Here is a 19,730-nt window from a genome sequence, read left to right on the forward strand (position 1 = left end):
CACGTGACCTGATCGAACAATTGTTACTTCAATGTCATTGAGTTTTTCTTTATTGAGTTAAATGCCATCTAGTTAGTTTCCCTCTAACTGGTATTAATATAACTCGAGTACACAGTGATGTGCTTAGGGGTTTCAAGTAATGCGACGAAATAACGCTAGATGGTAGACGCTTATACACCAAACCTATCGATACATATAGTAAAATGTGTAGTTTTTATACAAATTCGTAGATTTTTTTCTCACAGGGGATATCGAGACTTGGTGAAGTGGAACTGCTAGATGGAGACCATACAGTTATATCATACTTACTTAAAACTTAGTGTTTCTAAGTATTGTTCAAAATAAGAACCTTTAGGTCGACTGGTGATGGATTAGATGAATCGTCCGAGTCCGTAAGGAACTCCTGTACTGCATCCGATTCGGCTATAACTCGTACTGCGCACACCTGCAAAATATGTATACGTAGCTCAGAAAAATCTATGGGGTCAGTGTTTATATTATAAATCATCATATCAGCCTTTTATCGCCTACTGCTGAGCATAGGCCTCTCATCGAGTACGCCACTTATCCCGGTCCTGAGCCAATTTCATCCTGAAGTGACCCGCAATCTTCCGAATATCGTACACCCAACGAACCAACGGACGCCAGGCACTCCTTGATACTTTCCTTATTAAGTTTATTAACTATTTTACTATGAAATTCATCAATTATGCTTTTTTATACAATCAAAATACGGCGATACATAATTCAGGGAGCCAAAAATATTCAAATTGAGATCGCCGCAGCAAGGTTTTTTTTTCCAAAATGGGCGTCGTCGATTTTTTGTTGTAAGAATAGCTAGTTATTTACGTGCCACTTTAAGTGGTTTTAGTATTTTGGACAATACAAATGCCTATAGTTTAAAGAAAAGGATCCAAGCATCAAATAACTGTCAATAAAATTACACCTTTGTATAAATTAGTTTGTGGCAAAAATTTCATTTTTGGTACAAGCTTTTATCGCTGACTGTACTTTTCTTACGACAGACAACTAATACTCATCGAGACAATTCTAAAAACCCCTAACACAATTAGGTTTCGTTGTTTCATCACAGAGTTCCTATGGCCACCTCCTGTCTCCATCATCAGATCAGCTCTATGTAATAATAATATTGCATTGTCATCCGATTTATACATGCATGCAAAATTTCAGCTCAATCGGAAACCGGGAAGTGGATCAAATTTAACTTGCAAGATTTGATTACAGACAGACAATGGTCAGGTGAAAGTGATTAAAAGCTTGTAAAAAGTCATTCATTTAAATAAAATATTATTAAGGACAGATCCCTTTTCTTTAACTACGTCCAAGTATTTTTGACATTTCCTTTTAAATAAGTATTAAAGATAAAAACAAACATACTTTCTCAAGATACTGTTCGAGCCCTCTCCGTCTCCCGTCTAGCTGTTGCTCGCTCAGTGTGAACGGCCACTTGCCCGGCAGCTTCGGAAAATTGAACCCTGCGACAATCAACATAAGGTCTAAATTAGATAAAGTTCCAGAGTTTTTAAACAAATTTATGTCGAATTAGGGATTTAAAAAAAGAGTTTGGAGCTTCCTTACGTACATACAGTTAAGTGATATTGCATTTTAGATTTGTGCGTATCAATACTGTCAATTTATTAAAATTTATAATTTCAAAATGCAAAATTAGATTACCTTGTCTGTCACAGGCACAGAATTAAAATGAAAGTAACTATAAAGTAAGTTTATATTTCAAGTAGGCATATTACAATGCACTTATGCACGTCAAATAAAGCTATGCCGGCTCTAACCCTACACCTCTGACCCGAGAAGATTTAAATCCCTTCTAAATTGTAGCAGGGCATCCCAATATCACGCTAACATCGCGGGCTTGTGCTTTTGTATGTCCAGTTTTCCTGATGCCCTCTACAGGATTTCTCGACCAATTTTTGTGAAATTTAATAAGCGGGTTCGATAAAGATGTTTAAACATCTTTAGCGGCGCTGTGCACTTTTTGTGAGGGGGAAAAAATGTTAAACTCGTAACAGGTGTCACGTGACCGTAAGACGGACACGTGACCTGATCGAAAAACTGTTACTTCAATGTCATTGAGTTTTTCTTTATTGATTTAAATGCCATCTAGTGAGTTTCGCTCTAACTGGTATTAATATAACTCGAGTACTAACAGTGATGTGCTTAGGGGTTTCAAGTAATGCGACGAAATAACGCTAGATGGCGTTAACCTCAATTATACATAGTGCTGCAGACATTTTGCAATAGTGATTGAGTTTTCACTTCTGTCGGCACTCCCTGAGTGCAACCCGTTGTTTTTTTTTGTCTTAATTAAGTTTTTGGAAAAGTTCAAATGTATAGGCGCTATTTACCTAGAAACTCTTTCCGTAACAGCTGGTGCAAAACAGCGAACTCCCTGTATCGGCGGCTACAGAGATGCCTCCCCGCCATGTGCACGTTGAACGCGACGTACGATCGACCACTGTTACGCTCCATCACCACCCTGTATATGTCAAACAGTACATATACAGTGTGTAAATCCAATACGGGCGAATATTTAAACGGTGGTTAGCATAGGGCCTAAAAAGTATATTGAGATAGATTTTACTTAGAAATGCATTGAAAATTTTAACCATACATAATAATTCGGCCCGCAATGTAATACACCACACACGTTACGGGATACGAGCTTTTTAAAGTAACTGTCAACGCTTGTTGGCAGTTACTATGAAAAGCTCGTATCTCGTAATGTCATTATCATCTTCTGTTTCTTAATGTTTACAGTACATTGCTGCTCGGTACATGTGGAAAAAATTAATCACGGGGTCATAATTAAGTGTAACTTAAAAAAACATCTTAATTAATGATAAGACGGGTAAACTCTATATCTGGTTTAATTTATTGCCTGTATTTGACTTACACACTGTATACAGTCAAAAAATTGCGATGTATTGAATAAGAGTACGTTAAGATTAACGCGCCTATCTATCTACGGTAGACCAATAAATCATTCTTGAATATACTTGCGTGCTGTGTTATTTGACTCCCATATATTAATTCCCAGTACATAATAAAATCGACATCAACAATCGATTTAGCTATTTTCAAAAGTGATAAAAAAATATGTCAAGTGATTGCAAGAAATTAGGACTAAAATATCAGAATGGCCGAGTCGGGTATTATCGAGATACCATAGATATTAACTCTACAACAAAAATATCTAGTTCAATATAAAATATATTACTTAGGTATATAATGCTGTCCACAATAACAACTTGTTTTAAAATTTGTGACATTGGTGACCGAAGGAAACTCAGTTTGCTAATGTATATCGAGTAATCTAATATGTCCAAATTCTTTGACATCGAAGTCAACAGATGGCGTTGTCAGTTATCCCCTATTCGGCCATTCTGATATTCAACGCGTCTCCTATTGAGTTCAATAAGTATATACCTGTAGTCGGGTATGGAGACAGGTAGCGAGCGTTTGTCGGTGTAGTCGTAGCGTTGGTAGACGGTTGCGCGGGAGTTGGCGGCGCCGCCGATCACGCCGACCGGCGCTGAGCCGTCGTCGCATGGCTCTAGGCGTTCGGCCTCCTTTTCAACAATTCAAAGTTCGCCGTTGTTGTATTTGGCGTTGGCGTATCGGTTGAAGGCTTTTCTTATAAATAGGCAAGCATTTGACCACAATCTCACCTGATGGTAAGTGCCGATGCAGTCTAGGATGGAACATGCTTACCTAAAAGATGTCTATTCACTCTCGATTTAAAAGGATCCAAGTTATAGTGGATTGGGAATTTAGCAGCGTTGTTTCCTTTTTGCAAGAAACTTGCACGATAGGACCTATTCTTATTTTTTTTTACTTCATTAGCATATTCATTTCTTTACACACATTAATACGCTTTGCTGGTTTATACTGTAATTTAAAAGCAAATATATAAATTACAATATTACCTTTGGTGTGACAGAGATGACTGTAAGAGTGAGACAGTCACCTCCTGATTTGATCAGGTCAACCACTTGCTTGTGGGTCGCGCCCTCGACGTTCACACCGTTTCTGAAACAAACACAAACATAGGTACAGGCCATCAGATATATCGGAGCGGCCAAGGTGCTCATTAGTATCTGAACACGCACTCTGACGCCTTGAAAATAGAGGCGTGCTCAGATATTTGTGAGCGCCTTGGCCGATATATGTATCTGATGACGATTGTCCAGTATCATACACAGGCACGCTGTTAAAAACATCTGCATTGATATATTTTAAATTTCCACCGGCTTGTCTATTTGTGATACTATAGAGTCAATTCTACCACTAGAATGGGAACGGAGAACCAACCCAAGGTTTCCCAGAAAGTATGATCAATCTAGTGTGGGGCTTTTTCATCGAAAAAAAAAAGATTTTCATCCAGTAGTCAGACATATGATAAATTGAAAAAATAATAATTAAAGGAGGATGGGCAGATTTGTATGCACACTGGCATATGAACCAATAGGAATAAGCGACATACCATGACAAGGTTTTTTTATATACTCCATTTTTTTGTATGACGAGACTTGTCAAATCTCGGTTTATAACAAAAATTATGACACATAAAAACATAAGAAAACGAATAAAAAACTAAAATATCGTGACACCAAATCATCCACAATAAAAAACCCTTAATGATCTGCGACACAGGAACTTGGAACTTATCGAATAGAACTATACAGTCACGTTTAAACTCACATACTTTTTGCGGTGATAACTTTTTTCACACAAAGATTTGGGACTATCTGCCATAGTAAAAGTGTTAGAACTTAGAATAAGCTATCCAGTGACATATTGCTTGTCCTTATTGGTCATTAGGCCAATTTGCCCACCCTCTTTCGATATTCTTCAACTGAACGACTTTAAAAACCCTGGAATGCTTTTATCTCCCAACGATCTATAAGGAAAATTTCAGTTGATCTAAAAACAACAAAACGTTACAAAATCCAACTCTGTTTCTAAACCATAGGGTATAAATTTATCTAGCAGTCGGTTTATCAATAGGCTAAATATAGGAACATGCGCGTACGAGGATCGAGGCCGGATCAAAGTATCGAGGCATCAAGGTGCCCATAACAAGGTTTTAGAATTATGATTAGAAAAGGATTTGTTATCACCATTTAGTTTTAAAATTTAACTTACATTTATAGACCCATCTATTCGCGAAATTTATTTTATTAAGTATCTTTGTTTACCGACGTTTCGAGTTTCGACACAGCGCCCACGACCAGTGAAACCTGTGTCGAAACGTCGGAAATAAAGGTAATATAAATTTCGCGATATATGTCTATAAATGTCAGTTAATATGTGCTCAAAACCCGAAAGTTTTAAATATTAAAATTTCTTTATTCAAGACAACTTATTAGTTATAACTTATCATTTACGTTAGTAACAACAGTAACCTAAAATATTTAATAATTTATGAACATAAGTGACTTTGTCCGCTGACCCATTGCCCATAACAGAGGACAATCTAGCTTATTAGCTATCATGTTTAGAATGCTGTTGGTACTCCTGCGCACTCTGTCAAGCAGTGAGGCCATACAGGCAAAATAGGTAATGTTAGGAATGAATGTTGATGGACGAAGAGCGGATGGTAGACCCAAAAAACGATGGATGGATTGTGTGAATTCCTCCATATCCTCTGAGAAAGAAAGGACAAAATCAAAGCAAATCGTTTCAAAATGAATGTTATTAAATATTTATCATTCAAAATCATCATTTACAAGTCAATTCTACCAAAAAACATAAGAAAACAACTCAATATTTGCATTTGATTACTTTGCCTCACATGTGAATAAAATGAAACTTTCTTATCAATTTTTGAACAATCAGAGAGCCTTTACCAGCTGTGGTGGTGAAAAATATTAATATAATAATTTTATGATAACTTGGCTATTTAATCTACAAAAAGTATTTTATAGAAGTCACAGATCCTACATACCTACAGTCGACGTCAAAGATATGTTTACACTTTTGCACCTTACTCCTTTGTAATAAGGCGAATAATGTAAACATATCTTTGACGTCGGATGTACCCAAAAATTACGCAATTTGCTGTTACTATTGCATATGAAAATAATATTTCTTATGTGTAAAACACAAAAGCCATTAAATCATACAAAGTCAAGCAAATAATCGGCTTATCGACATAATTTATATTCCATAAACAATGTCAATTAAACGGCAATAAAATTATAGCTTATGCAATTCAAAACCAATATTGCAACGCGGTGGCCTAGCGGTAAGAGCGTGTGACTTTCAATCCGGAGGTCGCGGGTTCAAACCCCGGCTCGTACCAATTAGTTTTTCGGAACGTATGTATGTACATACGAAATATCATTTGATATTTACCAGTTGTTTTTCGGTGAAGGAAAACATCGTGAGGAAACGGGACTAATTCCAATAAGGCCTACTTTCCTCTCTGGGTTGGAAGGTCAGATGGCAGTCGCTTTCGTAAAAACGAGTGCCTAATACGTCAATTCTTGGGATTAGTTGTCAAGAGGACCCCAGGCTCCCATGAGCCGTGGCGTGGCTAAATGCCGGGACAACGCGAGGAAGAAGATTGCACGGAAACCAACAGTAGCTTTAGGTCATGTCATGAGTGAGGGAGATAAGGACAATTTGTGTCATGTTTCATTATAGATGAACAGGGCCCGTACTTTTCATGCCGTTGACATCAATTTGACGTCACGCTGCATATAGGATGATCCCAAATAGTTTTATTGTAATTATTAATCATTAGTATTATCAATCATTTTAATCATGTACAAATTACTTCAATAGTAGTTTGTGTTAGAAGGGATCAAAATGATATAAACAATAAACGTTTTCGTAATTTACAATTAAAAACGGATATCTGTTGCAAAACTCGTGTAAAGATAACATTGTGCCTATTTATATTTTTCCAACAATACCTAACAATATATATCAAATTTTAAGTAAAATATGTATTATTTTAATCTGACAGCTGCAGTTATTTAGTTGAGTGACAATAAGATAAAAGTCAATTAGACATCGTACTGATTATTTCAAGTATCGATATCGGCTATCTGCAGAGTTGTCAAAATGATTAATTATGACAAAATAATAATTGCAATCAGCGTGACGTCACTTTTGCGTCAACGGCATGAAAAGTACGGGCCCTGTAGATGAATTTTAATTACCAATGAGGCGTTTCCTTTGTTTCCTGTAATATTTTCGAAAATTTTGCAACTTTTGGAAAATTTGTGCAACTTGTAAATTGCACAAATGACACTCTTGTCATTTGTGCAATGAATAATCACTCTACTAAGACTCTTCGAGCAGAGTGATTATTCATTCGTCTGTTATACTAGTGGATACGAACCCAGGTCCCTTGGCCTCCTGGGCCTCGGCCTCCGCCTCTGTCTCCAGGTCGTATATCTCAAAGCCGATCCGCGTGCAATAGTAGTACTTATAGTGGAAGCTGCCCCGCCCGCCCCTCTGTACCGACATGATTCCAATCTCACGTATGCTTCTTTCACCATTGACACCAAACTGTCACTTCACTGATACTAAAATTAAGCACTCATTGAAGGATTTAGACTAAAACTACTAAAAATTCACTTTTGCGCGTTTATATTACACTCATGAGATAATTGTTTTGAAGATATCTGGGCGTCAATAGATACTAAATCTAATAATGTTAATTCAAAAGTCAAAAAGTTTATTCAACGAACATCAAACTACCGACGTTACAAACACAGTTTAAGTGTGAGGACCCCAGTAAATATAATTTCATATAAAATCTGTCAAAAGTTTCGATTATCACGCGTCGTTACAAAGTTGAGTTATACAAACTATACAAAGGAGTTTATTGAACTCTTTTGATTATCTGATTACTCGTCCTTTTGCACGAAAATGTGTTCTGTCACACAGTGAAAATGCGACACAAAGGAAAGATTAACACTTTAGTAAACTACAACAGTCGAATATTAGACTTGTTTTAGAAACAGTCAATCAGTACATTCAGCATATATTTTCGAAATGTCACAATCCAAATATCAAAACCTGTTTTCCGCAAAACATTTTTAGCAACTATTATTAAATATCATTTTAATAATTAATAGAACACTCTTCAAAAACTAAGTGCGAATCGCAAGAGGCCCGAAGTATATGTGTCGGTATTGATATAATACAAATTGTAAATACATTACAAGTAGGTACAAGTATTACATCTATTATTGGGTGTAATAATGAGCTACTTCGCAGTAATGTCTGGGAGTTAGACTCTGCACTCAAATATCATTAAGGATTTACTATGACAATGGCACGTGAGGGACAAATGATCATAGCTTTTTCGGGGGTAAAGACATACCAGAATACCAGTGCTAGTGATTAATTGAATAACGACTCAAGTGTTGTCGATATCGAAAGCTAGCAATTTCTAAATAAATTATGATAACAACATTTTAATGTAAGTCGTCCTTGAAGTAAGCGATTTTAAGTAAGAATTCTTTTAATCTTTAATTAAAACCTCTTTGATTTATTTTTATTGCAACTGTAAATTGCTTACATCAGACCTGCTAGCATGAGTTGCTTTCTCACGCGCGACGCCATACATCTTGCGCGAGTTCAAGTATGGACTCGAGATTAGGATCTATTAATCTTCTGGTGCTTTATTTCTTGCATGGTGTAAAATAATTTGTTTTAAATAGTCAAATACCCTATTGTTTAGACACGTAATGGGTATCCAATCATTTTGTCCAATAACACCAATAGCATCCAAATTTATTTGTCAGTAACTCCATCAATTTAGTCCCATTCATCAAAAATTGATCTTGATTGACTTCCATTAATACGCTCAAGTTTATGAGAGAACTATACGGCTACCATCAGTTTGGCAATGACAGAAACGCCATATCGAGAACGTAATTTACTTTCGGTACATCTCGCTCGTACTCGCATATTAGTGCGAACGAGATTATAGAAAGTAAATACGTTCTCGATAGCGTATATGTCAGTTTTGACACTCTGGACTAGTCCATTGGGTAACGTTTCGGTCACCTTTATGTACTTAATAACAATTACATGCAGTTTGTTTGATATTTTCTGACCTTTTGAAATAGGAACCTCTCATCAACTCACAATGATTAAGCCCTTTATGCCAATTTCCACCAATTTGAACATTTTTCAAAAAACGAAACAACAGAAAACATATATCTAACTACCGAGCCTACTCACAAAATTTTTGAGAAATGCGACCTGCAGCCCCTGCAGGTGCAGAGGGGAACATCCGGACACACGAAAGCATTTTTGCCCAAGCTGAAACGAGGCCTTCGCTAACGCTTCGGTTAACAAGTAAATACAAGCATTATTAATACTTTATCGGAAGTCTTGTTGATAATCGTTACATGATCCACAAGCTACCACAAGGGTGGAATTCAAACTCCACAAATTGAACTAGGAATGATGTCAACATGAGATCAATGTGTAAAGTCTAAATGCAGGTCTAAAGCCAGAAAAGACCAGCTTCTTGAACATAAAGGCTTCGTCACACAGGTGCGTTTTCCGGGCGGGGCGTGAGCGGGGCGCGCCGCTTTTACATATAAAATGCTCACGCGCCGCCCGGAAAGCGCGCCTGTGTGACGACGCCTATTCTATAAAACTACACCGGTTTTCATTTCTTTAGTTAGACCATATTAAAACGCTAAAGCTAAGGTTTTTAGAGCGAACAGGGAAAGTTGAAAGCAATACCGGCCAGCAACGACGCATAAGCGTAGGCCGAGAGAAATCGAAATTGAACGCAAAGCTGCCTTTGCGCATTTTATCACATTTAATAAATGCATCCATAGATAGTAGCAAAACACAGAAGTTGCTATTTTTCTTTTGAGAACAGACTACTTTAAAATACTACTGATTAAAAATTTGCACGTCAATTGAGTATCATTATGATGCAGGGGGCAATTTAGACTGCGGGGCAGTTTAAGCTATTTGAAGTATCTTCCATGTTTTACATTATTCAACACATCTTTTTCGCTATCTGGACATATATATGGCACTGATTTACATTATTAACTAATAATGTAAAACATGGAAGATATTTGTTAGTTTAAATTACCCTGCAGTCTAAATTGGCCCCCGCAACTTACTTAATTTATACAATTTTTTTAATAAATAAATTATATGTGCGCGGAGGTTTACCTCGAAGATCGGCTACGTCAGCAATCTTCGGGCGCCCGAGCGCCGAACTAACTAGAAGTCGCAGTGGTCGCCATGGCCAAAATCGGCCGGAATCATCATCATCATATTTAGACATGTTTTCGTGACTTTTTCTATAGAGCCTTTCCAATATAAGTAGTCTATAGTTTCCGTATGAATTTTAAAACGTGAAAAAATTAAATATAAATACTAAAATTTTGCATTAGCCCCCTTTTAAGGATCCAATGCAGCTGGAACAACGCGAATAACTTTCAGATAGCAAAATAGGTTATTAGGTCCTCACAATCTAGATGTCACGAGTACTAATTAGTCATTAATAGCACAAGATTAATGTCAGCTACGGCGGTTAAGGCCGGAAAAAATGCGTCGGAATAATACATTGTAATGTAAAGAGAGGCCACACACACGATGGCGGTAGGTACGTCATCTGCAATGAGATAATGCCTAATATGATGCCTAAGAGCTACAGAGACAATTCTAGTCTCGTGTTGTAGCAAATTTAGTCTACTTTAAAAACGTCTCGGGTACGTACTATGAAAAACTAGTCCTTTGGGGTTATAACCGCCCATAAGTTTTAAGTCATAAACTTTTTAAAGTTTTTTTACGTTTTTGCGAATCAACATTATGTAGCTTACTAATTACTGTCATATTTATCTTATAATTTTATTACCTACAGCTTTATTATTACTTACTTAATTTTACAGCGCATTGGCGTTAGCTGTAATGCTGTTAAATTTTATTTCAATAAATATCAATAATAAATCTAAAAAAAAAATTTTTCGCGGTTTTTACAAACAAGTATACGAACACAATAGATACAGTATACATATGTGAGCCATTATTATACGAATATAATATAACGAATACAGTGTAACGGCTGCTCGATTTTTATCTATAGCTTTATAAAAAAAGTGTATAACTTAATTTAACTTACCCGTTGCGCAAAGCACTGTATCCAACGTCAGAATGTCTACATGACAACCGATGTTCGTACAATGAATACATACTATTAAACATTTTCACTTAATAAGCAAAATTTAAAATTTAAAAAAACCCCCGGCTATAAGATGAACATGGCTAAGAACACTCGGGATAAAATTATCTATGACAAAAAAAAAACTAAACGAAAATCGGTTCATCCGTTTGGGAGCTACGATACCACAGACAGATACATAGACAGACACGTTAAACTTATAACACCCCTCTCTTTGCGTCAGGGGTTAAAAACTATATATAACAGTTAATTTTCGCTTTAATTTTCAATAGGTAGCACTACACTTCAACTCGTTTAGGTCGAAACAACTGAGACACAAATGTATGGTAAAAAAAAACGCGCACACACATACATAAGCTAAAACAATGAGTATTTAATAATATGACACTTCATGAAACTGACACTGCAAAAGATATAGGTATTTACCAATAAAATATTGAGTAGATAATACTCTATGGTTTTTACATTTTAAGTGTAAATATATCACAAGAAAACACTGAAACCGATTGCAAATAAAATGATACTGTTTATAAAATGCTTATCGGTTGTTTGTTCGACACAATTATTACGGAACAACGAGCTATCCTTAAAGTCAGGGGTTTTCAAACTTTTAGACCAGAGGGCCAGGTCTTATTGGTGCTTTTAGCTTGTAAACTCTTGGCTTAACATCCCTGCATATTTGTATGCAGACTGTTAACAATAGATTTGCGTGAGTGTACGTGATATTTTTATGATGTTTTAGACAGCATGCATGCGTGCTAATTCGCTGGATCTAGACGCACCTTTATAGGCCAGGCCAGGACTTTAGGTGGATCCAAATCGCAGTTAACTTTCAACAGTAAGTAAGTATAACTAGGTAAGTTACCTAATGTTATTGCCTTACACAGGTTGCTATACAAAAGTTAACCACTCCATAAAAGTTGACTGTGGTGTGAATGGTGTGGATATTATGTATGTTCTTTTAGGGCCACCGCACACTAGCGTCTCCAGAGCGCCACCGTCTAGTCAACTTTATGGCAGCTGCTCGACGCAGTCGGCGCACCTGCGCAGGGACGCCATTTTCCATAGCGCTGACTAGACGCCGACGCTCAAAGGACGCTAGGGTGGGGTGCCATTCCACTTAGGTACTTTTCCTTTCCGAACCTGGCCCGCGGACCCAAGCCCGAAAACCCCTGCTTTAAGTTGACACAAAAGGAGTAAGATTACGAGTATATTGGCCTTTTGATATCCTTTCACTTATTGCAACACATATTTATAAAAAAACAACATTATTATGTAAGTCGTTCACTGACAGGATCTATCGAAGTATGAATGTTAAAAATACGGCCAATTTTACGGTTCATAAAACGTTAGTTATGCATCGGTATGATAAATGTGTAACGATACCTAATATGTATTTAAATACTGCACATATTTGCCACAAGTAATGGTTAATACGGTGACTGCTATTTAATATAGTTATTGGCCACTACATAGCATTTGGCATATCTTAACATATATCACTACATATCTTAACATGAAGGATTCAATTGCCTTGTTTAGTTGTTTATAAAACGAACTATAGTCACCTTAGCTTAGCACCATAGATCATTCCGTTTGCGAAAACGCGTAGACAATGCATTACACAATAATACGCACAGCGCAACAGGTAAAAACATTGTTGCTCAACTCTGAATCTAAAGATGCCATATATTCTATTTCTAAGCTAGATACAGCAACAAGAAAAACACTCATGAGTTGGACAAGCTCTTTAGATTTAGGGAGGTATTCATTCCACCTGTACAATTTCTTGGTCCAATTGTGTATTTGCGTCTCACATTTTGCTTAATGAGAGAGTGGAATACAACCCTAATCAAAGACTTCGCAATAATTACCTACCTACGTAATAATTTCGAGGACGGCGTTGTCCCCGTGGTCTCGGAGAAGACCGGGAAGAGACTCAGTCTTCTCCAAGACCACGGGGACAACGCCGTCCTCGAAACGTCGGAGGTAAATCTTAAAGCTTAGATACGCGATTAAGTCCCGTTGTACAATTTAATAATGTGTAAAAATCGTGAAAGTTTAAATCAGTGTTACGAAAGAGGTATGTTAGGATCGTAGCAAGTGGAAATCCGTGGTCTCTGCCTAACCCTCCGGGAAATAGGCTTGATTATATGTATGTAAGTATATATTAATGCGACTGTTTTATATACCTATCTGCATGCATATACATATCCAACCGGATAGCTAGTTTTTCTAGGGCCCTGATTGCAGTCTCGTTCCCATTTGTACAGCAATAGCGTCTGTATCACATCCCCTACTAAACAATGTTAGCGTTAAACGTACATAAATAGTCTGTCAAGAGTGTCAAGACATTTCCGTCAGTAGAAAAAGCGGGAAATTTTAAAAATGTCCCATATAATCAATTAAAATTTTCTATAATCGTCCCATAGAAAATTTGGACGCGCTCTTATTCTCTGTAACAATAAAGTCGCGTCAAGATCATATTGAACACCTCGCCCGCTTAGCAACTATTGCTGCCGACTGTACCTAATGGAAGTGATATAACAGAGGGATATTACGAGCAAAAATTTTAAACAAACGTAAGTATGTATATTTTCACAGTAATTGAAATAAAAGGTGAAAAACCCGCCCAATGGCCAAATTTTCTGTCGCAAGTTTCACGCTGTGCGCCAGATGTTGTTCCCTTCTAATTTCCTGGCTCTACGCTGATGAACCTTATGCTTTTGTAATAAGGTTTAAAAATGGTCAGTTAACAGTGTGGACGATGAATTATCCGATATTTAGCGGTTGATTATCGCGATAATTATCAAGGACTATAATTATCTGGGTAATTTCGAACCCTGTCCAGAAATTAAATGAAATGAAGGGCAGTTGATCTTTGTGAACCAATTAAGTCACTGTAAGGCTTTCTCAGGAAGCCGTATGTGGCATGTGATTGTTTGATGGTGTAATAACAGCTTGTTATGTTGTTGCTAAGCCAGCTTAAGATTAATCATGTTAATCAACAATAGACCTTCTGTCTGAGCCATAAGGTACAGTGGTTCATAGGCGCTGTAACTGGTTACCTATTTACGGCCGTTGGTCATGTGTCATGATGGTCCAGTGGCACGCGGGCTCGACTTGTAAGTTGAAGGGCCGAGGTTCTATCCCCGGAATATGTGAACTTTTTGTATGTTTTTTCGTTTATGTTCTGCATTGGTATTTGTAATTTAAAATCACGTTTGCGGTCATGTAGAGAAAAAGTTGAAACCGACACTTGTACTTGCAACGGCGAGTCAGGTAGAGATTCCTCCACCACTGGTGCAGTGATTTGAGTTTGTAAATTAATTAAAGAAATAATTTGGAATATGAATCTGGACATATCCCACCAGTGGAAGTGAAAGTATATTTTGTTTGTTTTGTGAGTGCCGTCTCAATTACACCAAAGGGCGTATGGTCATGCCCTTTTGGTGTACGGCTATGAAAAGTAAAATCAAACGACTGAGCTAGCGTTTACTTAGGCAGCGGTTCGGCTGAGTACCTCGTCGACCACCAGACGGAAACTCACCTGGCGTCCAACACTTAGAATAATTAGTTGATTAAGTAGGATTAGTTATCGTAATAAATAAACGTAGTTAGTTGTTATTTTGTGACCTTTATTCTTCGTATACCCTTGTCGACCCGTAACAAAATAGCGCCCAACGTAAAATAACGGTTGGTTGGCAAGCGGTCGTCACAGGTCAAAGGTCGTTGAGGTGAATTTTGCAGTGTAATCCTTGAATGTAATGTTTAGTTGCTTATAATTAGTTGTTTTAAATGCTTGTGGGTTAGGATTAAGTTGTTTAGTATCTATTAAGATTAGTACTAGTTGTTTAGTAAGTGATATTGTATAGATAGAATAGGTTTATTTAAATAGGTAGGTAATTTAGGCATGTTTCGTTTATGTTCTGCATTGGTATTTGTAATTTAAAATCACGTTTGCGGTCATGTAGAGAAAAAGTTGAAACCGACACTTGTACTTGCAACGGCGAGTCAGGTAGATATTCCTCCACCACTGGTGCAGTGATTTGAGTTTGTAAATTAATTAAAGAAATAATTTGGAATATGAATCTGGACATATCCCACCAGTGGAAGTGAAAGTATATTTTGTTTGTTTTGTGAGTGCCGTCTCAATTACACCAAAGGGGTAAGTTTTAGTGATAAGGAAAACCTAGGTTTATTTAATTAGTCGTTGATGTTATTCACTCTTTCTAGTAGCGAGAAATAATGTAAATTGTATTTTGTTATAGCGTATGGTCATGCCCTTTTGGTGTACGGCTATGAAAAGTAAAATCAAACGACTGAGCTAGCGTTTACTTAGGCAGCGGTTCGGCTGAGTACCTCGTCGACCACCAGACGGAAACTCACCTGGCGTCCAACACTTAGAATAATTAGTTGATTAAGTAGGATTAGTTATCGTAATAAATAAACGTAGTTAGTTGTTATTTTGTGACCTTTATTCTTCGTATACCCTTGTCGACCCGTAACAAAATGGCGCCCAACGTGTAGGTATTTGTTTTTACAATTGCCACAGTTTATAATCTGTATTGACAGTTTGTTTAGTGTTGTTAGCATGAGTGAGCCTTATTATGGTTTATATTTTAAAGAATGGGCATTTTTCTATTGTGCCTTAAGCATTCTATAATAGATTATTAATATTGTTATAGCACAGTATAATAAAGAGTACTAGCGTACAGTATGGACACTCCCTGCCTCCCGTTGAAAGTGCCGCCCACCCGCTCTCGGTTACCTCACAGTTACCTTACAATGTCTTATCTCACTCACACAAGCATGGTACGCGTTCACCTACACGACGTTCATACATTTGATCGCCAGTGTCCGAGGTGTGGTTATAGATTAGTGGAGGCATTAGGCCAAAAATTTTACCATTTTTCATAGAATTTGTGTGATGGTAAAGGAATGGGACACTCTGTCAGCTCCCACGGTTCATATATGAGCCAGAACGCTTATGGTGACGTCATATCGTGGGATTCGACAGGTTAAGGACCATAAAAGCTTATGATTCTGAGCAGAAATGTCCATCCATCAGCTACATTATTATGTAGCTGACGGTGACTGTACACTAAACTTGAGGCACCCAAAGTGTTCACAAATATCTGAACAAAGCTTTTAATTTAAAGACATTCCAATGCTGCAGTCTGTACAATTTTAAACGTTTTTGGCACGTTTTTGGCTTACTTTACAATGGTGGAGGGTAGAATAAGTTTTCTGCCAATAAACTGCTGTGCAGTTTGGCAGATAAGTCATAATAATAAACAAATAAAAAAATTGTCCTGCTAAGCCTCAAGAGAAAATGCTAAATTTACGTATCAAAGAACAGCTACATCATCATCATCATACTGTCCTGGCCAGTTTCTACCACGGCAACTGTTTATAGTTCGTTTTTTTAGCATTAGAAATAAGGTAAAAAGTGTTTTTCAATTAAAAGACAAACATGTCAAAATCGCTTACCTTCTTTCAAGTTCTATCTAATGCTAAAAAAACGAACTATAGTACTGATTATTGAGAGCAACGTTTGTGAGCTCTCAGGTGGCTGACATAACCAATTTTATCAGTAAATGTACAGCAAGATTCACTGCAGGTCAGCACCCCACCGATAATTTTTAGTATAATAATTACAAATATATTATAGTAGAATGTATTAACATTGTTTTTAATAGATAATATATTTTATAATAACATAGTTATCAAACAGTACTAATTACACAATCAAACTATGACCTTATGCTACCTTGCCGTAGAACTGTAACCTAGTTTAACACACCGACATGGACTAACCTATTAGGACTCGCAATCGCCATTTTGAGTAGCGTACCCCGGAAGAAAACATTTTTTTTGTATTAGACTTAGATGGCGTCGGTCATTCAGCGGGCTGTAGGTTGTGTAGCCCATTCCGCAAGAGGGCGCTGCCACTAGAAGAGTTGTAGACGTTGTAGTTGTTAAGGTGTAGTTCTTAGTTTTTCTTAAACGAATGGATAGATGGCGCAATAATTTTAATATTAGGTAGCTGGTCAACCAAATCTTGTCAGTAAAAAAAGGCGCGAAATTCAAATTTTCTATGGGACTACATTTTTCAAATTTGCCGCCTTTTTCTACTGTCAAGATCTGGTTGACCGAGTATACTACCGCATCATTTGCGTTTCTATGTGTGAACAGCGCATCTGTACACGTGTCATTGTGTGAGTTAGTTGTTATTATTATAATTAGGGCTGACTTTCGTTTTTTGTCACAGATAGCAATCAAATGTATATGTTTTAGATAAAAATGGTCTTCACAGCAAGATGTGTTGTCGTTAATTGTGTAAACACTAGCAGAAATAGTGACTGCAAATTTTATAGATTTCCAAAAGTAGTGTGGAAACAAGAACACGCAATAAATGGATAATTGCCGTAAGGAGAAAAAAAGTAAGTCACCTAACCTAACCTCTAAAATCATACCTTCCTTAAATACGCAAAAATTTGATTTATGTTGTAAACGTATCAAGTTTTAACGGTGAATTATTTTGATATAGTCCCGATGGCACTCAAAACCGGACGACAGAATTTGCAGTGCTTACTTTATTGTTGGTAGAAAGGCTGATGAAAGTGATGAACAAGCCAGTCCCAGCTATGTTCCAAGAATCGAGACAAATCAAGACGGATTGACGAAAATGCGGCAATATCGAGGTTCCAACGTTATATGGAACGAAGAAACGCGAAAAAATAGAAGCTGTTAGTGCTATTAATACAACTAATACAAGTGACTTTGAATTGCTGGAAAATAGTGTTAGTGTGACTTCAAAATATTGATAGTGAATGTCAAGTGGACCTGTATACAGGTGTACAAAATCCAGGAAAGACGTTTACGTGCAACAGGTACATATTTTATGGTAAAAAAACGTGATGCCGAAGTTCAAACAGAAATATGTAGATATCAGTACCAGTGTACGAAGATTATTAAGCATTTTAAAATAACAAAACTCGAAGTCTGTAATACTGCTAAAAGTATTTCTCTGGATCTAGCCACCATAACTGACAGTAAATATTTTGCTGGATTTTAATTTATTAAAACCAACGAACAGGGGCCGATTGCATAACAAACTACAACTAATAATACAACCGGAACTCCTTATTTAATAAGTTAAATTAGAAAAGGAGTTCCGCTTGTAATATTAGTTGTAGCAAGTTGTAATTTGTTATGCAATCGGCCGCAGCTTGTAGATCTTGCAGGTGTTACTCTTAACAACTTCAACTTTTTATTAAAAACTACACAAATAAATTATATGGTGAGCGAAAAAGATAGACTTCTACTTTTCTTGATGAAAATAAAACTTGGTGTCACATTTTCAGCACTCAGTGTTTTGTTCGGTATTCATAGAACAACAGTGTCAAGAATATTCTGCCCGTATGTTGAAGAAGTAGCAGCTGTTACATCAAATTTGGTTTTTTGGCTAGAATGCTTCCGTCCGGAGTATAGTAACACTAGAGTACAGAGTTGCCTATAGTACCTACAGAGCAAGTATAGAAGTACCATCAAGTTTTGCTAATCGTGTGTATTGCTACTCACACTATAAAAAGGGTTTTACCTCAAAAGTGCTTATTGGTATTACTCCAGGGAGGCTTCATATCGTTCAAGTCAAAAGAATGTGGTGGAAGAAAAAGTGTCTCCCAAATAACGAGTCAGGATTAGTAGACTACTTAAAAAATTGGGATATTGTCTTGGCTGATAAGGGATTTCCGGCAATAAAGAATGTAATTGATGAAAGTGGAAAAGAAATTGTTTTTTTAGACTGGAGGAAACCGGCCTGTTTTGAGAAAAGTCGTCGACATCTCTTCTAAATACCTAAAACTGGTATGGATGTGTTCCTCGTGATCTCTAGAATACGAATTGACCGGTTTTGGTTTATGGAGGGGGGGACGGGTCGAAAAAAGGGGGGGGGGCAAAGATGTCGGCCGACCATCATTGATATTTGTGCTATTATCTATGAAAAGGGAGCTTATTGCCGATGGCGCTTACGACACTGACATCGATAAGCAAAAAACGTAGTAGTTTAAAATTGGGGATTCTGGCACATGTTTAGTTGTTTTGATTCCCAATTTAGCAATTAAGTTTCTTTGAATACTGGAACATTCAATGTTGCTGTCTATCCAATGCGGAGGTCAATTTATGTTATGTGACGCTGATGGACTGATCAGTCATGTTGTGTTAGAAAACTTAAATCGGATTTAAAGGTCCCTTTGTAGTTTTTTATAAATAACTCTTAGACATAGACATAGAAAAGTTTTATTCAACATCACATGAAGTTGCACGCTTAAACGGTGACCTGTAGCAAAAATGATCTGATACATAAGTAATCTTCATAAAATTTTCTACATTAAATATTCTATACGCTTTTTCGCTAGGATCAATATTTAAAAAAATATTTAAGGGAAAAAGTTAATTATAATCAATTGTTAATATTTTTTGTAAACGGTGGCCTGTAGCAAAAAAT

The 19,730-nt window shown here is 36.8% G+C and overlaps 1 protein-coding gene across 3 annotated transcripts in view; it reads right to left on the reverse strand.

Moving 5' to 3' along the window:
• LOC134656322 (sorting nexin-27) overlaps nt 1–19,730 on the reverse strand; it is a 39,902-nt gene that overhangs the window by 7,605 nt on the left and 12,567 nt on the right. The window contains exons 1-6 of one of the 3 annotated variants that reach the window (XM_063511834.1): nt 11,159–11,259; nt 3,966–4,068; nt 3,466–3,608; nt 2,385–2,515; nt 1,399–1,496; nt 350–445 (exon numbers count right to left, since the gene is read on the reverse strand). In XM_063511834.1, coding sequence (XP_063367904.1) covers nt 350–445; nt 1,399–1,496; nt 2,385–2,515; nt 3,466–3,608; nt 3,966–4,068; nt 11,159–11,241 — 654 coding nt within the window. In that variant the 5' untranslated portion in view covers nt 11,242–11,259. Of the gene's footprint in view, nt 1–349; nt 446–1,398; nt 1,497–2,384; nt 2,516–3,465; nt 3,609–3,965; nt 4,069–7,390; nt 7,579–11,158; nt 11,260–19,730 lie in introns of those variants that run through there. The other 2 variants (XM_063511833.1, XM_063511832.1) reach the window with 2 other exon arrangements.

This window comes from Cydia amplana, chromosome 18, assembly GCF_948474715.1.
Source record: "Cydia amplana chromosome 18, ilCydAmpl1.1, whole genome shotgun sequence".
Taxonomy (NCBI): domain Eukaryota; kingdom Metazoa; phylum Arthropoda; class Insecta; order Lepidoptera; family Tortricidae; genus Cydia; species Cydia amplana.